We start from the raw sequence: 16,150 nt of genomic DNA on the forward strand, positions 1-16,150 counted from the left end.
TTCTCACGGCTGTTTCGCTAGGAACAGCTATTTTTCTAGTTATTATCATTTTAGTGTGAGATTGTGCTAAAAGAAAATATATTTTTATTTTAAGGCATTTTTACCAAGAGGGAAAACATTTTCCCCCCGCATCTGGGTCACTCTTCTCCTTCCTCTGACTCACATGTAAGCACCTCAAATACCTTCCGCTGTTCTCTGTGTTATTCTTCAGTTGTGGTTGGAGAAATTTGTCCCAAACATGCATTGAAGAGATGACTAGTGATTCAGACCCTCTGCTGATTGCTTCTAATCATCCCACATGTAAATCACTCCTCAGGTGTATTTCTTATATGCAGAGAAACCTTTGTGAGCGGTGAGCAGCAACTAATGTAAGCTGGATTTGATCAAACACTAACAACCTCACATTTGTGCAACCATCATTCAAATAACTTTTTGAATAATTACTATTTACTGCACTTTCTGTGGTTCCCTCCTAGGGACAGAGAGACTAAATTAGCTGTGTTCAGTTGTGTTACAAGGATTAGTGCATTGCAGAGGGGATCACACTTACCTGCAGAGAAAAGAAAAATCAGATTCATTTTATCATCTCAGCTTGACTTTATCAGTAATATTCATTCATTTTTCTCAAGTTTTTGTAATGTATTTTTTTAGCATGTCATGTAAATCAATAGCTGGGGCTTCTCTCTTAATTTCCCACCAAACCAGCAGAAGACCCTTTGAAATCCCCACGCATGGTAAGTACATGTAATCATTTAGAATCATTTTAAATGTCAATGCTTAAGGAATCCCGAGGATCCAGTTTTAATGGGACAATAAAACCGAACCACACCGTTGTTTCTCTCTCTCTCTCTCTCTCTCTCTCTCTCTCTTTTTTGTTTAAATTGCAGCCTCACTTCAACGCTGCCAGCTCTGTAGCACTCGTAAACACATTCGCACCTCTCTTTTATTTAAATGTCGGTTAAGTTATGGCACATAATTGAAGAGCGAAAAAAAAAATGCATTTGAATGGTGTCTGGCGGAGCAGGTCCAATCCACAAACCCACACTGATTTAAAAGCGCACAGAAAGGAGAGACAGGACAAGTTTCTGTTCCTGGAAGAACAAAGGCACCTCAACAATCAAGTTAATTAAAACTACTGCTGGTGTCAGAAATAAAGGGAGTTATATTCATACCCATTAATTACTTTTTAAAAAAGTACACAATTTGCATAATTAAGTGACTTAAAACTCATCTTCTTTAAATTAGATTATCACGCAGTGTTGTCTTTATTAAGGTCTAATTTCTTCTTTTTTAAAAGTTTTAAGGAAAAAAGATCCTACTTAAAAAAAAAAAAAAAGTAAAACCATCTCCTTGCGTTTTGCCCACCAGGAGAAAAAAAAAAAAATCTCTAAAGCTGATGGTCTCTCTGCGATTACCCTATCAGGTGCAAACCGCTGACATGTTTCCACCCACCAACAACAAAAAAGCCTCTCTGTGCCCAAATCTCCAGCCGCAGACGCACAAACACCGCTGACAGGCAGGCAGGCAGCGCTGCGCTTTCATCAGCCTCTCCAGGGATCTACGACTTTTACTGTCACTGCGATATTTTTTCATTTTAATTTCACCTGGATAAGTTTATCTGCTTGACTTGTCTTTTGAGGACCGCTTTATTTGATTTTTTTTTCTAACATTCCTACATTGTTAGAATAAAATGTGCCTTGCAAGGTGTAGAAATCCCCCACAGGTACGGACCAAGATGAAGAGCCTGTGATCTCTGGAGGAGCAGAAGCTCAAAGGATATTTTTTTAAGTAAGGGGGATTTTTTGAGACGTCGCAGCTTGGCTCCAGTTTAACGTGAACTTTTGATACTCCGAGGACCTGATCTGAGAAGTTAATCTTTGGGATAGTTCCCCCAACAAGGAAGCGCCCAATGTTGTACTCCGTGCCTTTCCTGCTGCATATATCCTTACATTGGGATTCAGTCTCCTGCTTACCGCCGGAGTTGTGTGCGTAAAAAGACGCGCAGCGGAGCGAAAGTCAGAGAGAGACAGAGAAGGAGGCGATCGCGCCAACCTTTCCCGGGGTTCAGAGTGTGGAAGCAGGTGTATTTGAGCCGTCTTTCTGAAAGCCAAGATGTCCGTGCTGCCTTCGAGGTTCCTCTACCTGTAAGCGCTTCACATCTCTCTTTGCTTTTTTGTTTTTTTTTACACATAAACTCATGCATTCTTACCAATAGAAGTCGCCAAAAACTTCATATTTGTGCATTGCTGTCATCCAGGTAGGCTGCGTTTATTTTCCATGTAATTGCCCGTGTGATTCACTCCCCCTTCTCTCCTCCTAGGTGTTTACACTTTCTGGTTTTCTACTTCCAGCTGCAGGTACGTTTACTCTCCTCTTATATTCTTTTTTTGCATGTTCATGTGCAGCTTTTTTTTATATGAGTCATGATAGAAGAATGGCCATGTGCTGTTTTCAGGGCGTTTACTATAATATAAAACGCTACAAACTAGAATCAACACAGATGTGGGAAAAAAAAAACAAAAAAAAAAACATTTTTATTAAGTTAGTATATATCAATAACTTGACTGAATGTAATCTGTTTGCATTAAAAATCACAAAAGCGAGCCTTTTATAATAGGTTTAATTATAAAAGTCGTAAATATTTAACGTTCTTGTTTGCAGTTGAGGATTCAAGTAGCATTTTTCACTAATTCACAGCAACAGCTGGGTTGTAAACATGTAGGTGCCTGGGGTTGAAATTTGCAGTTTGAACAGATGACTCGTTTGGCGTTTGTTGCCTTGTTTTTACTAGTTTCGTCTTACTTTGAACCATAACGATTTGCAGACATCCACTCAGCTAATTGACTGCGTTGGCTTTGACTCAGCCGCAGCCCCTTTCCCCCCACCCCACCTTTCCCGTATTAAACTGTTTATCAGTTCATTGTGTGTCGTTTTTGATTGTTTTAAATAAAAATCCATGCTTTTCTCGTTTTAAAGATACTAAATTTATTAAATAAAAGAAATAGCGTGGAACTAATAAAAACATAAATTTAACAAAGTATCAAATAAAAAACGCAGCAAATATTTGATGAAAAAAATTCTTGCCCGTTTTACGTCTAGATTTTTTTTCCTCCATATTGTTTTATTGCATGTTCAAATTTGGGTATTCTCATAAAGAAACAATTTCTGGTGAACTCATGCACAATTTGACTCATTTTTGGGTTCTAACAGGATAACATGTTTTTTATTGCTTTAAACATATTGAATCATGGATAAAAATAATGTGCACTCTTGTTATTTTTTGATATTAGAAAAAGGCAAAAGATAATTCTCATTGTTCATCTCTAAGTATCTTCCTGTAGCTCATAAATATTTCTGGTCAAACTGATGTTTATGATTTTATGAAGGAAAACATAGGAAATGAACTGCAGTTGGAAGTGAGGGTATCACCAGCATGAGAGTGCGCTTCAGTACCTCCCTGCCTGCTTGTGTTTGCGTGTGTGTGTGTGTGTGTGTGTGTGTGTGTGTGTGTGTTTGTGTGTGTTGTGTAGATAGCATTGCATATCTTAGATGGATGCAACAACTGAGCTTCCTCTGTGAAGGCTACGGCCAGACTTTTTGATGTAGAGACAATATCCGTTTTCATGCTGCGTCTTTGCAGGAAGGAGACGGTGTGATAAAAACTATTGTCGCAAGCATTCACCTCAACCATGTGCTTAGGCTTGCCTCTCCATTGAGATGAAATCCAACTGTCTACCGAGCACACCTTTGTATTTGTTTAGAGAGGGGAAGATTTGGGATAAATCCCTCAGCAGCTCAGCGAAGCTATGTTTTGTTGTGTGGTAGCTCTTTTTTCACTCCTCAGCTTTGAGGTTCATGTTTGACAACAGATCACGCTGATGAACAGCTTTGAACATATTTGTGGAGAGTTTGGCATGAAGTGCTTGCAGTTGGAAACATGTCTCAGTCGAAATTGGAATGCAACATCTTCGGCTGTTGCAGCAGTGACACCTTCTCCCCTCATTTGTCTAGCCGTTGTGGCTGTTGCAGTTTTACCGACATGCCGAGAGAAAGCAGCAAAGCATGACTTTCTGTTTGGAAACATATATATTTATATCCAGATTTATTGTTTCGGTCCAAGTCCAAACATGTGCTTTACTCTGCAAAATGTGAATCTTTAGAGCAGGGTAGGGTTTGGGTTTTTCTTGTTGAGGCTGTTGTTGTCACATTCTGTCCAATTGTTTTTTGTATCCAAGTGATTTCAAAGAAATTAAAACACAGAAGATAATGGTCGGTGTAAGAAGCAATTTTCATATTTGTCAAAATCAATATTACACTCTCAAATATGTTGTTTTTTAAGTTTTAAGAATGGTTGTTCTTGAGGGTTTATTTGTGGCAGAATGTGTATGTCAAAGCTTAAACGAGGCATTTTAGAGATAAGAAAACATCTGAATGAGGATGAAGGACATCAGGAGCCTAAACAAGTTTGCATTTGGATTTGAAGAAGTTGTTTGTGTTTCCTGTCTGATGTAAAGGATTTGTTCTCCGGAGGTTAATGTTTCCCCTTGTGTTTTTGCTGCATGTCATCAATTGACTGAAGTTAAATCAACAAGCACTCTGAGTATGTAATCTGTATATAATTAGCCACCTGAGATCAGCCACATAAAAAGCCATTACTGTGCAATTACCACACCATATACAGCTGGGGAGATGGGATCACGGCGTGAACTGAGATTCCAGGGCTTCTGAAAGTATACGTTTCCTCTCACTCTTCCACATGTTTGGTCACAGTTGCTTTTCTGACATGCTGCCAAATATTTTTCCACATCTTTATGTCAGATCTTAGGTAACTCAGAAACATCAAGATGGTGAGAGGCAGAAGGGAGATTTTTGCAATTTGATTAAAAAAAAATCTCCAACAAGAGAGTCTTTGTGGTTTAAGGTGCTTCTTTCTTCCTTGCTCATGTCCTCCGCCTGCTGCATTTTCTAATTTATGGACCCTATTTGGCCTACAGGCAGATATTTGTTTGATGATAGTGCAACAGGTCTGGATGCTTCAGGTGTATAATTGCTAGTGGCTTGGTTGCTTGTGGAAATGAAGTACAGGTTTCTCAATACTGCCTGAGGCACACTATATACTGTGCCCCAGTGCTCACAAACAAGGCTTTTCTGCAGGCTTTGCACTTGTTCTGTTGGAGTTTTACTCAAACATACTCTCCATTAGTGCGTGTGCTAACGTAGTTAGCTTTTGTAAATGCAGTGCATATAAAATGTGCCACCTTAAAGGGAAGAAACAATAAATCTCTGCAGCTACAAATTTCTATGTTGTTATCTTGGTTTTTACACCCTAAAGCACTTTTCTTTTGACATAGAGCCCATAAAACCAACATCACATATTACTATCAACACCTGTGTTTTGACAGTCTCATTGTACATTTCCTCTTGTGCAGGAATCGCAGCAGAGCACTGCCGATTTCAGGTTTTACATTGAAAACCACACGAGGAACCCGGACGACCTGAGCCGAAAGCAGGTCCGGATCTACCAGCTCTACAGCAGGACCACGGGGAAACATGTCCAGATCCTGGGGAAGAAAATCAACGCCAATGGAGATGATGGGGGCAAGTATGGTATGGGAGAATTTCTGTGCATCTCACTTGACACTTTAGCTAGTCTGAGATCGCAAATCCAGCAAAAATAAAAGTTTTGGTGCTTCTAGAAACTCCTTCTTAACTCCGACCCTTTAGGCTGTTTGCTCTTCATTGTTCTGAGGTGGTTTTCTGTTTGCCTAGTGCAGGAGGAGTTGGTTTTGGAAGACAGACATTAGTGAATGAGGATGGATGAAAAACTGCCGAAACTACAACCGTTTCTGAGGATCTCTGTGATGCCAAATATCGAAGATGCACCAAATCAGTCAGACAGATCTTGGCTCTGACCAGTGACTAGCAGATCTATGCTGAAAAAGTCTTAATTTTTCTCTTAATGTTTTATTAAATTAATCTAAACTAACATCCATCATTTTCAGTCTATATGTTCATCAATAAACAGCCTCTACTTGATTCACCTCCTGAAGTTTAACAGAAAAAATCAGATAATGGTTAAATAAATTTGCTTTAATGCATAGACCTTAATGATCTTATGAAGCCATCATACCATGTTGGATTCAAAAGCACTCATTCTGTAAAGGAACATGTAGCATACACTTTGTCTTTTATCTGTTACTGACCCTGAAAAAAAATGTCAGGTTGAGCTTAAAATAAAGCCAAGAAAAGTTGGTTAGTTGCATTTCTAGAAAATATCTGTTGTTTGTTTTCTTGATATCACAAAAAAGGTGTTGATCTTTGTTCATTTTTTTTCCATCAATGTTTTGGTGAATGTGATATTTCTTTCATGAGGAAAAGTTACTCTTTGCCTCTTTAAGGTGAAGGTTGAGTATTGGTTATTTAAGCAATAGAGCTGATAGATCTTTTATACTTGAAAATGTTAAGCATTTAAACATAACCACAAAAAAAAAAAAAAAAATGCCGCTGGAGGATTTTGGTCTGAAATGAATTATCTGCCTTAAATCTCACCACTTAGCTCTGCACATGCTTTTTCATTACTGCAGATCAAATATGGCGGATGGCTAAATTGATGGTCAGTAAAGCACTCTTTGATGTAGCCTGTGCCGCGCTTCCCTGCAGATATTTTTTTCTCATAACAGCTGACTCACAGCTCCAAAATTGCCGGTCTTGAATGCCTCTGAGTCAGTGTGTTCAGTTGCAGATGCGCGCAGGCGAAGTTTCCTCACTGCTTGTTAGAGCTTGAGTGGAAGCAGATCCAATTTTTCCCATGAGCCTTTGCCAATTCTCTCCCCCTCTTCCCCGTCCCTCACCACCTCCTCCCCATCCAGCTGCAGTACCTGGCACCTGTGAACTCCTTTGCACTCACTAGTAATGTTCACTTTGAAAGATTGTAGTCTGGCGGCAAAAGGCCCAGAAAAGAAAAACAAAACAAACAAACAAAAAAAAAACAGACATACCAAACTTGGTTGAAGACCTTTGACTTCAGATCTCATATCTCTACATCTGAAGTACAAGAATTATAATCCATCACAGGTAATAGTATATCATATGTGTTTCTTTAAAAAAAACAAAACACACATCTTCCAGATCTGTAACTGATGTCTGTTGTCCTCTAACAGTGGGCAGTGTAATGTAAAAACACAAATCTAATTGATAAATGCTGCAATGTGGAATAAAAACATAACACAAAAATAAATTTATGTTTGACTTTTTAGACAGACGTCTATCTGTTGAGGTCAACATATGGCTGTAACTGCCATTTTTCATATTGTTGCAAAGCAGAGATTAATATTTTCTTTCACTCACAGCCATCCAGTCTGCTCAGCATTTGTTTCTCACGTTTTGATCAGATTTCACTCAAATTTATCTAATTTTAGCTTGACATCCTTAGGAAAATGGAACAAAACCCGCACTCAAAATGCTATTCAAAAATAAAAATAAAAGCAGTTTCTTGTGTTTTGCAATCTCTTACCAAGGGAGGATGTTAAAAGATGTATTTTGGGTATTTTGGGTGCGTTTTCTTCATGATGTACATATACCAGTATTCACGTAACAAAATCAAAATCAGGAAAAATACAAAGAAAATACAAAATATTGGGATTAAACAAACAGGAAAAAGAAGAAAAGAAAGGAAACGTCTCATATAACTCAGCTTTCTCAGATTATAACACAACAGAATAAACTACAGATGGCTATCCTCCTTAAAATATATTTATTACTATATACAACATTATGTGTCATAATTTTTTGCTTAATAAGATACTTCAAATTGAGTAAGAGATTAGCTGTTATGAAATCATCATCCAAATATTTGAATGGTTTTATTTTAGAAACAGAAATACACATCTGGTTGTCAGTGTATGTTTATGATCCATTTTTCTCTTAGAATTCTAATTTGATGTCCCCTTCCTACTGAAACACCATTTGTAAAATCAAATAGATTCTAGTTTCCAGAAATGATTGCTTTTATTCCAGTTTTTAGTAGTTCCACACATGTCATACACAAATTAAAATGTTTAAAGTCCCAAGGCTGAACCTTGTGGGACTCCATATTTAACTGCACTAATACTTTACTGTTAAGCTGTGCAAACTTTAATTTTGTTTGGTCAAATAATTGATGTGCTCCTCTCATCTTATAAACATGTTTTGATTAAGATTGTAATTATGTAACACTTAGTTAGTGGTACTGATGACAATAAAGTTTATAAAAGGGGAAATGGTAATTGTAATAGGAGTTTGCCTCGCAATTGAGGGGTTGTTGGTTCGATCCCCACTCCACCCGCCTCATTGTCACTTACACACCTTGCCTGCTGGTGGGGGACAGAGAGTCTAGTGGCGCTGGTGCATGGGAGCCTCACCTCTGTCAGACCTGCCCAGGGCAGCAGGGGCTACCATACAATAGCTCGGAATGGGTGAATGACTGTAGTATGAAGCGCTTTGGGGTCCTCTGGACTTGATGAGGTGCTATACAAGTACAAAGCTAAACTATTTAAATTTTATTATGATAATGACACTTTCACTGATATGCTTAGAATCCAAACCTTAGGTTAACAAGCTTGGTTGGGTTACAGACATTGAATTTGCAAAAGGAGAGGAAAGAAAAGGTTGAAAACTATTCTATAAATATGTGAACTGGTCGGATTGGATTCTGCTTTTTCTTAAGTGCAGCTCAAGAGATCCAAACTAATCTATCTAATTGTAAAACCAAGGTGGTACCACAGGAGAGGGAATTGCTATCCCCTCCCAAACTTTTCAGAGAGGTCACCTACTTCCCACCTTTTCTCTTAAGGTTTGATTTTAGGGCGGGAGTTACTTCTGCCCCCAAGCCCATCCCATTCCCTTCCACTATTCTTCCCCTGCTCCCTTGAGCGCTACTGAATGGCCCTGTGTGTTAAACAAATGGATCATCTTAACTTTTTGATTGAGTGAGCACAAACTAAAGGGAACTTGAAACCTAATCCTGAGGGGCACATAACTGCTCCACAAACGTTTGGCAGATTTCTTTGCTGGTCTGAGGGCGAGCGGAGACAAAGGTGACCTTGCAGGGGTGAGCATGTCGGATGGGAGCAGGAGCGGGGTGTCGGGGGCTCGGGAGAATAAAGGAGCCGTCAGGATACATCTTTAGAGCGCATTATTGCCATGTCAAGTCATGACAGAGACCTGTTGGTTTGACTGGTCATTAATTTTACCAAAGCTACTTGGTTAAAATAGCTTTGGTGTTTATACCAAGAATAGATTCCTACTAATGCTTGGAATCTTAGAGACTTTTTTATAATAAACAAAGAATTACCTGTTGTGCATTTTTAACTGAATCGCTCAGTATTTGAAAGCTACATTTAAGAAAACCATACAATGCATGTAAAGGTGTTTTTTGTCTTGCGTGAAGAAATTTATAGGAAGAAAGTTTGTGCTAGAAGACAATTCAGTGACTCTTACTAAGTCTGCTGTGTCTTTTCTTTTCCAGCCCTTCTTGTTGTGGAGACGGAAACATTCGGAAGTCACGTTCGAATAAAAGGAAAAGAAAGTGAACATTATATTTGCATGAACGACAAGGGCAAAATTGTTGGAAGGGTGAGTATGACTGAGTTTATTTATTTTGGAATATTTTCAAAAGATTAATTTGGCAACACCTTAATATTAGAACCTGTATTTTCTATACCTAGCTTTTAATCCTATTTGAATTTAGTAGGACCTCATATCGTTTTTCTCCTTGTGTTTTCTGCTCAACCGAACAAAACCCCTTTGATAACTCAAAGCCATTCTTCCATTATGTAATCGGCCAACTCCTTTGACACTCGATCAGTCAATTACTGACTGCAATCATCACAATGCATCGAGAGACTAATGGTCACTTAAGAGGAATTTTGTTGCAATTCTATCACTTAGTCACACCAGGTGGCCACAAGAGCAAGATGACTGCATCTGACCGCAGAGAACCACTTAGATGTGCAAAAATAGTTGAAAAAGTTTGTCATCCTCAGAGACACATAGTTTGGTTCCATTAATAAGTCAGACTGCTTGTATATTTAGCTCCCTTTTTCTATAGATGTAAATGGGATGAGTTTTTCTTTTTTTTTTAGAAAATGAAAGTAGGATAAACTGCTTTTTCATAGTAATGAGCAGAGTGTTCACAGTTAGATTTATTTACACATTTACTACAGGATGTGCTGGAATGCACACCACTGTCTGAAGTAATGGTTGTTATGAACCCAGTGTTTTTGCCTGAAAAGACATAAGTTATCATCTTTACTCAATTTTCATTATTCCATTAAACTAATATTTTATTTTATGACACATTTTTAACTCACTCTAAAACCTTTTCAATACAAATAAGCATGGAGTGAAGCTATAATTTTGTGATGTACAGCACTTTGAACGGCCTTGCTGCCGAAATGTTCTCTACAAATAAACTTGATTGATTGACAGTTATATAAAAACCTTCATTATGCATAGAATAGGATTGCCCATAAAAATCTATTGGTAAATCTAATGGATTTACCAGTATTTAGGAGAAATGCACTGATCAGAATTATGTGTACAATTTCTGATTCTTAGTTTTTTCACAACTTTTCAAATTATCTTTGGGGCCTATAATATAAAAAAGATGAAGAACCCTGCCATGAGCCGTTATTTATAATTTATATTGGGACTAGAAGAGAAGTCACTTCCTTGTTCGATAGCAGAGCCAATGTAAAGCAGGGTTTTACTGTTAATCTCAAAAATTAAAATATAGTGACTATGAAGTGGTTGGCATGGTTAACATTACAAAAATAGTGTCATCTTTGTGTATTTCCTGTAGAAAGAAGCAGCCGACCTGAACTCTGACATTTCTGAAAGGCTGCTAACACATTGACTTGCAGACTGTTTCATAACAGAACTTGGAAAAACCCAAAAGGATAAAAATAAACGACTTGTACTCAGTCCATCCTTCCTATTATCTGCTTAAAGTCTTGCTCTCTCTCACTCTCTTCCAGGGAGAGAATAAATCACAATATGTTCAGGTGTCTTGTAGCAAATATGTTTTTCTTTTAAATAGGTTCTCAGATTATTGGGCTTTCTATTACCTATGACTAAAAATCTTTACTGATTTTGAAGATATTTATCTCTCTTGGAAACTGTTCAGATAAAAAAAATGTCATTAATAACAGATTGCTTTCAAGATGCTGACTGTTTGCATGTGACAACTAATGTGCTTAAAGTGATTTTAGATTGTTCTGATTATGAGATTACCTGCTTTAAGAGCTGATCAACAGTTGGAATATAAATTTAATATATTTTTGCATTTTTGTCAAGTCTCGATATCAGAATAACTTACCTGGGATGTTAACATGCTAATGATAGCCGTATCATGCTGTACTGACTCAGGCCTCAGTGTAATGACCTATTTTCTAGAGCAGCATCTAGTGAAGAAAATACTACAGTTGAAATTATGATCAGTGTGAAAAAACAGATTTTTTTATGTTGCACTATGAAGCCCACCTTGTTCAGAGGTTAAACCTGAATTAATTCATGCTCATAGTCCACCATCCAAATATTCTGAGTTAAATTCCTCCTCCCAACATAAACTTTTAAACTGTCACTAATAGATTCTTAACAACATTAACAAAAAAAATCAAATTGTTAAATACAGTAATTCTTATGTAATATTGCAATCTGCTGTCTACCAGGTGATTTTTGTGTCTGTAATCCTCTCGTCTTTGCATTTCTGATGTTCATAAGCTGTGCTTTTTAAAATGGCCTGATAGTTTCATGTAGGTATATAGTCAGTAACGGATCTCCACAAAAACAAATGTGTGTGTGTAACAACCTGACTGTGAGCAAGCTCTTGCACTCTCAGGGAAATTTTGAAGTTGTTTTTTTAAATAAAATTCGACTAAATATTTATCAGGATCTGTGTCAAATAGTCAAAACTAATTTAAATGTAGTTTAATTAAGGTTCATCTGGCAAATTTCTATTCCATGGCATTACGCCCAATAAAACCTCAGAAAACTGAGGTTTACATTTGTCCAACAAATGACAGAAATAAAGTCACAGATGCAAACATGGTTGTTGACATTTCAACTAAACTGTTAGTTACTTTCAGCTACTATTTTGGGGAAACTGAAAATTAGTGTTTTATATTATAAATGTGGTAATAAAAATAAACGATGACAAAAGCACAAAATGACTCCATTTTACTTCAAACTTACGCACATATAGAGTAAGATCCTTGTCATCAGTGGTCGTAATCAATTGTCATGGTGATATTTAGAGATGCACCAATCAAGAAAGGCAAGCAGTTAGGGTTAGAATTTAATGTAAGAAACCCTATTGGATGAAAACAAGCTTTAGGTTTTTTGATAGATGACAGAAAACAACAGATAGAAGATTACTCTCATTTCATCAAAGCATTTCCTCTGATTTTTTACCTAACTCAAATGAAAGCATATTCCTGTTTTCTAGAAATCTTTAGTGGTGGACAAAGATGTGTTTTTAGTTTTGAAGTGTATTTTTAGTGTTTGGTCTGGTGATTACTGGCCAGATCAATAATGGAAAAGTGTTTAATTTTCACATCTGGTTGTTTCAAATTTAGGAATATAGCTACCGTAAGGTAAATAGAATATTGTTGTGCTCTTGATAATCCAAAGCACTGATATTGCCCTCATATATTTTTCTTAAACTTACACAAATGACTTAGGTTTTTCTCAATTCAAATCAGATAAAAATCCAGAAAATAGCTTTACATAATAATATTTTGTTAATGTTAGACGTTAAAATAAATTTTGCTCCAATTCTGACCAGCATTATTTTTCTGATGAGCACAGACAAGGATCAGCACTTTTATTTCTAATAGCTATACCATTAGAATACTTTCAGTTAGCAAGCCATGCAGTGGTTATTCAGATCTGACATAATAATTGTGTTTTTCTCATGAGGTATGGACTGGCATTACACCACTCCATGAGTCTGTCTCCAGTAGTTTCCCCATAACAGTATGTTCTTCCTAAAAGGCTAACAATACACGTGTTAGACCGAACAGCAGTTGAAAAACTGTTATACAGTCAAATTGTAGCAACGGTCACAACTATTTGATATAATCTCAAGGAATAAAATAAGTTATAGCTAAAGCTAACGAGTATGGCTAACCATTTAACACGATTTTATAGAGAGAAGTGATATTGATTCAACACAACCCAAAAACATCAGTAGAAATTTTATGCCAAATAAAGAATAAACACTGGCAAAGCAAGCATCTTCACCTGATTAACTTTGTGCTCACAATGTTAATAACACACTGATGCTAACATTGGCGTAACTGAAAAAGATTTGGTGTTTCTGTGTCATTGATGTTGTCCATTTTCTGTTCTGCAGCCTGATGGAAGGAGGCAGGAGTGTGTCTTTGTCGAGGAATTCCTGGAGAACAACTACACGGCTCTTGTGTCGGCCAAGTACAAAGGATGGTACCTTGGCTTCAACCGGAAGGGCCGGCCCAAGAAAGGCTCACGCACCACGCAGAGGCAACAGGAAGTCCACTTCATGAAGCGCCAGCCGAAAGGTCGAGTGGACCCGTTGGAGGAGTTCCGTTTCACCACAGTAACTAAGCGGACACGAAGGGCTCGGCGATTAAAAACCAACCCCAAGAGGAACTGACGGGACCGTTGGGAAAGCACTAGATGTCCTCACAGGAGGGAACAGAAACTGAAAATCTCAAGCTTCTTAAAAGAATCACCTTAAAGACTCTGCTTCTGTAAAAGAAAGACAAACTAAAAGAACAAAAAGTCAAAGATGTTTTATTTTTGTATTTCAGGATGACTGAATATTTCCTGACTCTTGGATTCTCCTGGGTTGATGTCATTGTGCTAATGTTTCTGTCATGTTATTTATACTGGATAAACTCAAGGACCTCTGAGAGAACTCGTGTCGCTGCTGTCCTCAGCCACGTTTGAACTGCAAGCTGAAGGCATACTTTCTTTTTGACAATGGGAGCTGAAGCAGGAGCTGACGCAATGTTATAAAAATCAGCCAACTAGAGATTTATTGGAATACCTGTTGGTTTTTGTTTGTGTTGCCCCTGACAACGCGGATCCCATACTTTCCACTGGAATTAGACACCATGGAGATGAAACGGAGAGAGGCGGCAGGTGACACCACGCTGCCGGGATAACTGTGTAGCTTTGAGTGCAATATTTTACAAGTCTCTTGTCCGCTACGTTCTTTCCATATGTCTTTCATCCCTAAAAGTCACTTGTGGCTCCTGGAATGCGCTGAAACCTCGCAGTCCCCGGTGAGATCTTCATGACATTTCCATGCAGCCTGCGATTCAGCTGAAATGCAACGTGCTTTGACGAGTCCAACACCCGTTGTGATTTTAGTCTTGTTTAAACACTGAAAGGAAACAGTACAAACAGAAAAAAACAGCGTAATTCCACACTGTCTTCCAGCTTCAACACACGTGGGGAAGGTTGTTAATCCTTTTTGTCTGTTTCTATCAGCTCTTCGTCACATGTGTTAAAACTGTTTCAGATATGGATTCCTTTTATTCCTAAACTGAGAGCTTGCCAGCTTTTTGGGGCTGACAATGACTTCCTCTACCTCTTTTGTTTATCTTTACCTGGTCTGATTGTCTGTGTTCAGTTAATCTCAACTTTGACCTTAAACTCAGCTTTTCTTCTTTTCTTTCTCTCACTTGAAGATGCTTTTGGAAAAGAAAGCATACCAATCATCCACAGACAGGAAATCTGTGCATTATCCTACATTATTTTATAAACCTCCATCTGATGATTAAAGCTTCTTCTCAAATACTGAGTTGACAGGATTCAGAGAATCCTTTCGGCCAGATTTCATGTCTGAATCATAAAAAGGGAAAACACTTTGCTTCTCACCGACAACAAACTCCAGGTTTTTTCACCAGTAGTTTGTATTTACCTGACCCCTGGCAGGTCTTTTTGTATGAGTTGCTACTAACAACATGACACATTTATGTTTTTTTTAAACAAATCTAAGCAAAAAAATAATTTTATGACTATTATTAAGATATTTATTGTCTCCTTTTGTAAATAAAATGTGAGTTTTATTTGGCCTCTTTTAATAAAATGAGGACTGTATTTAAAAAAAAGTTTGTGTTTATTACAGAAATACCTTCATGTGTCTCAGTTTCAGAATATTTTTGACCATGTACCCACTGAATACGACAGTCTTTGAAAGATGAATGCTGCAGGTAGAAGGTGGTTCAACATAGCGTACATTCCCTTCTCCGCATACTGCCAAGGTATGCATTTTTATATACAAACTCAGGAGTGTGAGGACTGCTTTTAAGGTCATCTCTTTAAAAAAAACTATTACAACATCTCTCAGAGCTTTTTATATCACCACAAAGGCCTCTGAGAGTTCACAAATCTGGTGATTTTACTGCAACGTTAATAGGGTTACATCTGCAAAAGTCATCATTGGATGAGAAAGCAGTACTTCAGTGTCTAGTTTTTGTTAAAATTACAAAAATAGTGGAATGAAACACAAACAGGATATTTTTTGCAATAAAAGAAAAAGCGATGAGGGAAAAGTTCCTTACACAAAGAGCACGTAAGTTATAACTTTGATGTAAATGCTATGCCCTTTGAATGTATAAACTGACACTATTTTGGAGTCTTTTGCATGTTTTTTAAAGTGCTAAAGGAATGCAGAGTAGCACATCTCATAATACTGTGTGCAGGAATGATGTTTACAGTTACTGTCAGACTGAAAGATGGAGGCTTTGAAGGGGGAAAAATACTCGTGTTTAAATTCCTTGCGATCTTATCAGGGCCCCCCTCCTTCACTCCACTCTGGTAGTCACCTCCAGCAGATCCAGAGATTCCCCATTCTGTCATGGGATTTCAAATGTCTGACCTGCTTTTAAAGGTGGAAACAGAGTGCTCGACGTGTGACCCGGTGATGCACCATTAACGTAATGGATCCGCGCTGAACACTCTTTGTCTTCAGGGGTTTGCTGTAAGAGGACTGGGGGATTTTGAAGAATGCTTTATGTGGTTTAAACTTGACTGGATGTCGTGTTTTTTTTTTGTACTTTGCGTGAGAAATAATAATAATAAAAACGGCAGGAGGGGGCTTCCAGAAAGGTTTGTAGTGAGT

At 37.7% G+C, this 16,150-nt stretch overlaps 1 protein-coding gene across 1 annotated transcript; it reads left to right on the forward strand.

Annotated features, from left to right (window-relative positions):
* Nucleotides 1-42: 42 nt before the first annotated feature.
* Nucleotides 43-15,015, forward strand: fgf24 (fibroblast growth factor 24). Its single transcript, XM_015046699.1, has 5 exons — nucleotides 43-2,144; nucleotides 2,321-2,357; nucleotides 5,430-5,607; nucleotides 9,506-9,612; nucleotides 13,394-15,015. The coding sequence occupies exons 1-5, from the start codon at nucleotides 2,113-2,115 to the stop codon at nucleotides 13,670-13,672; spliced, it is 633 nt and encodes a 210-aa protein (XP_014902185.1). The 5' UTR covers nucleotides 43-2,112; the 3' UTR covers nucleotides 13,673-15,015.
* Nucleotides 15,016-16,150: the final 1,135 nt, after the last annotated feature.

The sequence above is a fragment of the Poecilia latipinna genome, unplaced genomic scaffold (assembly GCF_001443285.1).
Source record: "Poecilia latipinna isolate Pla-1442-1.1 unplaced genomic scaffold, P_latipinna-1.0 Scaffold789, whole genome shotgun sequence".
In the NCBI taxonomy this organism is placed as follows: domain Eukaryota; kingdom Metazoa; phylum Chordata; class Actinopteri; order Cyprinodontiformes; family Poeciliidae; genus Poecilia; species Poecilia latipinna.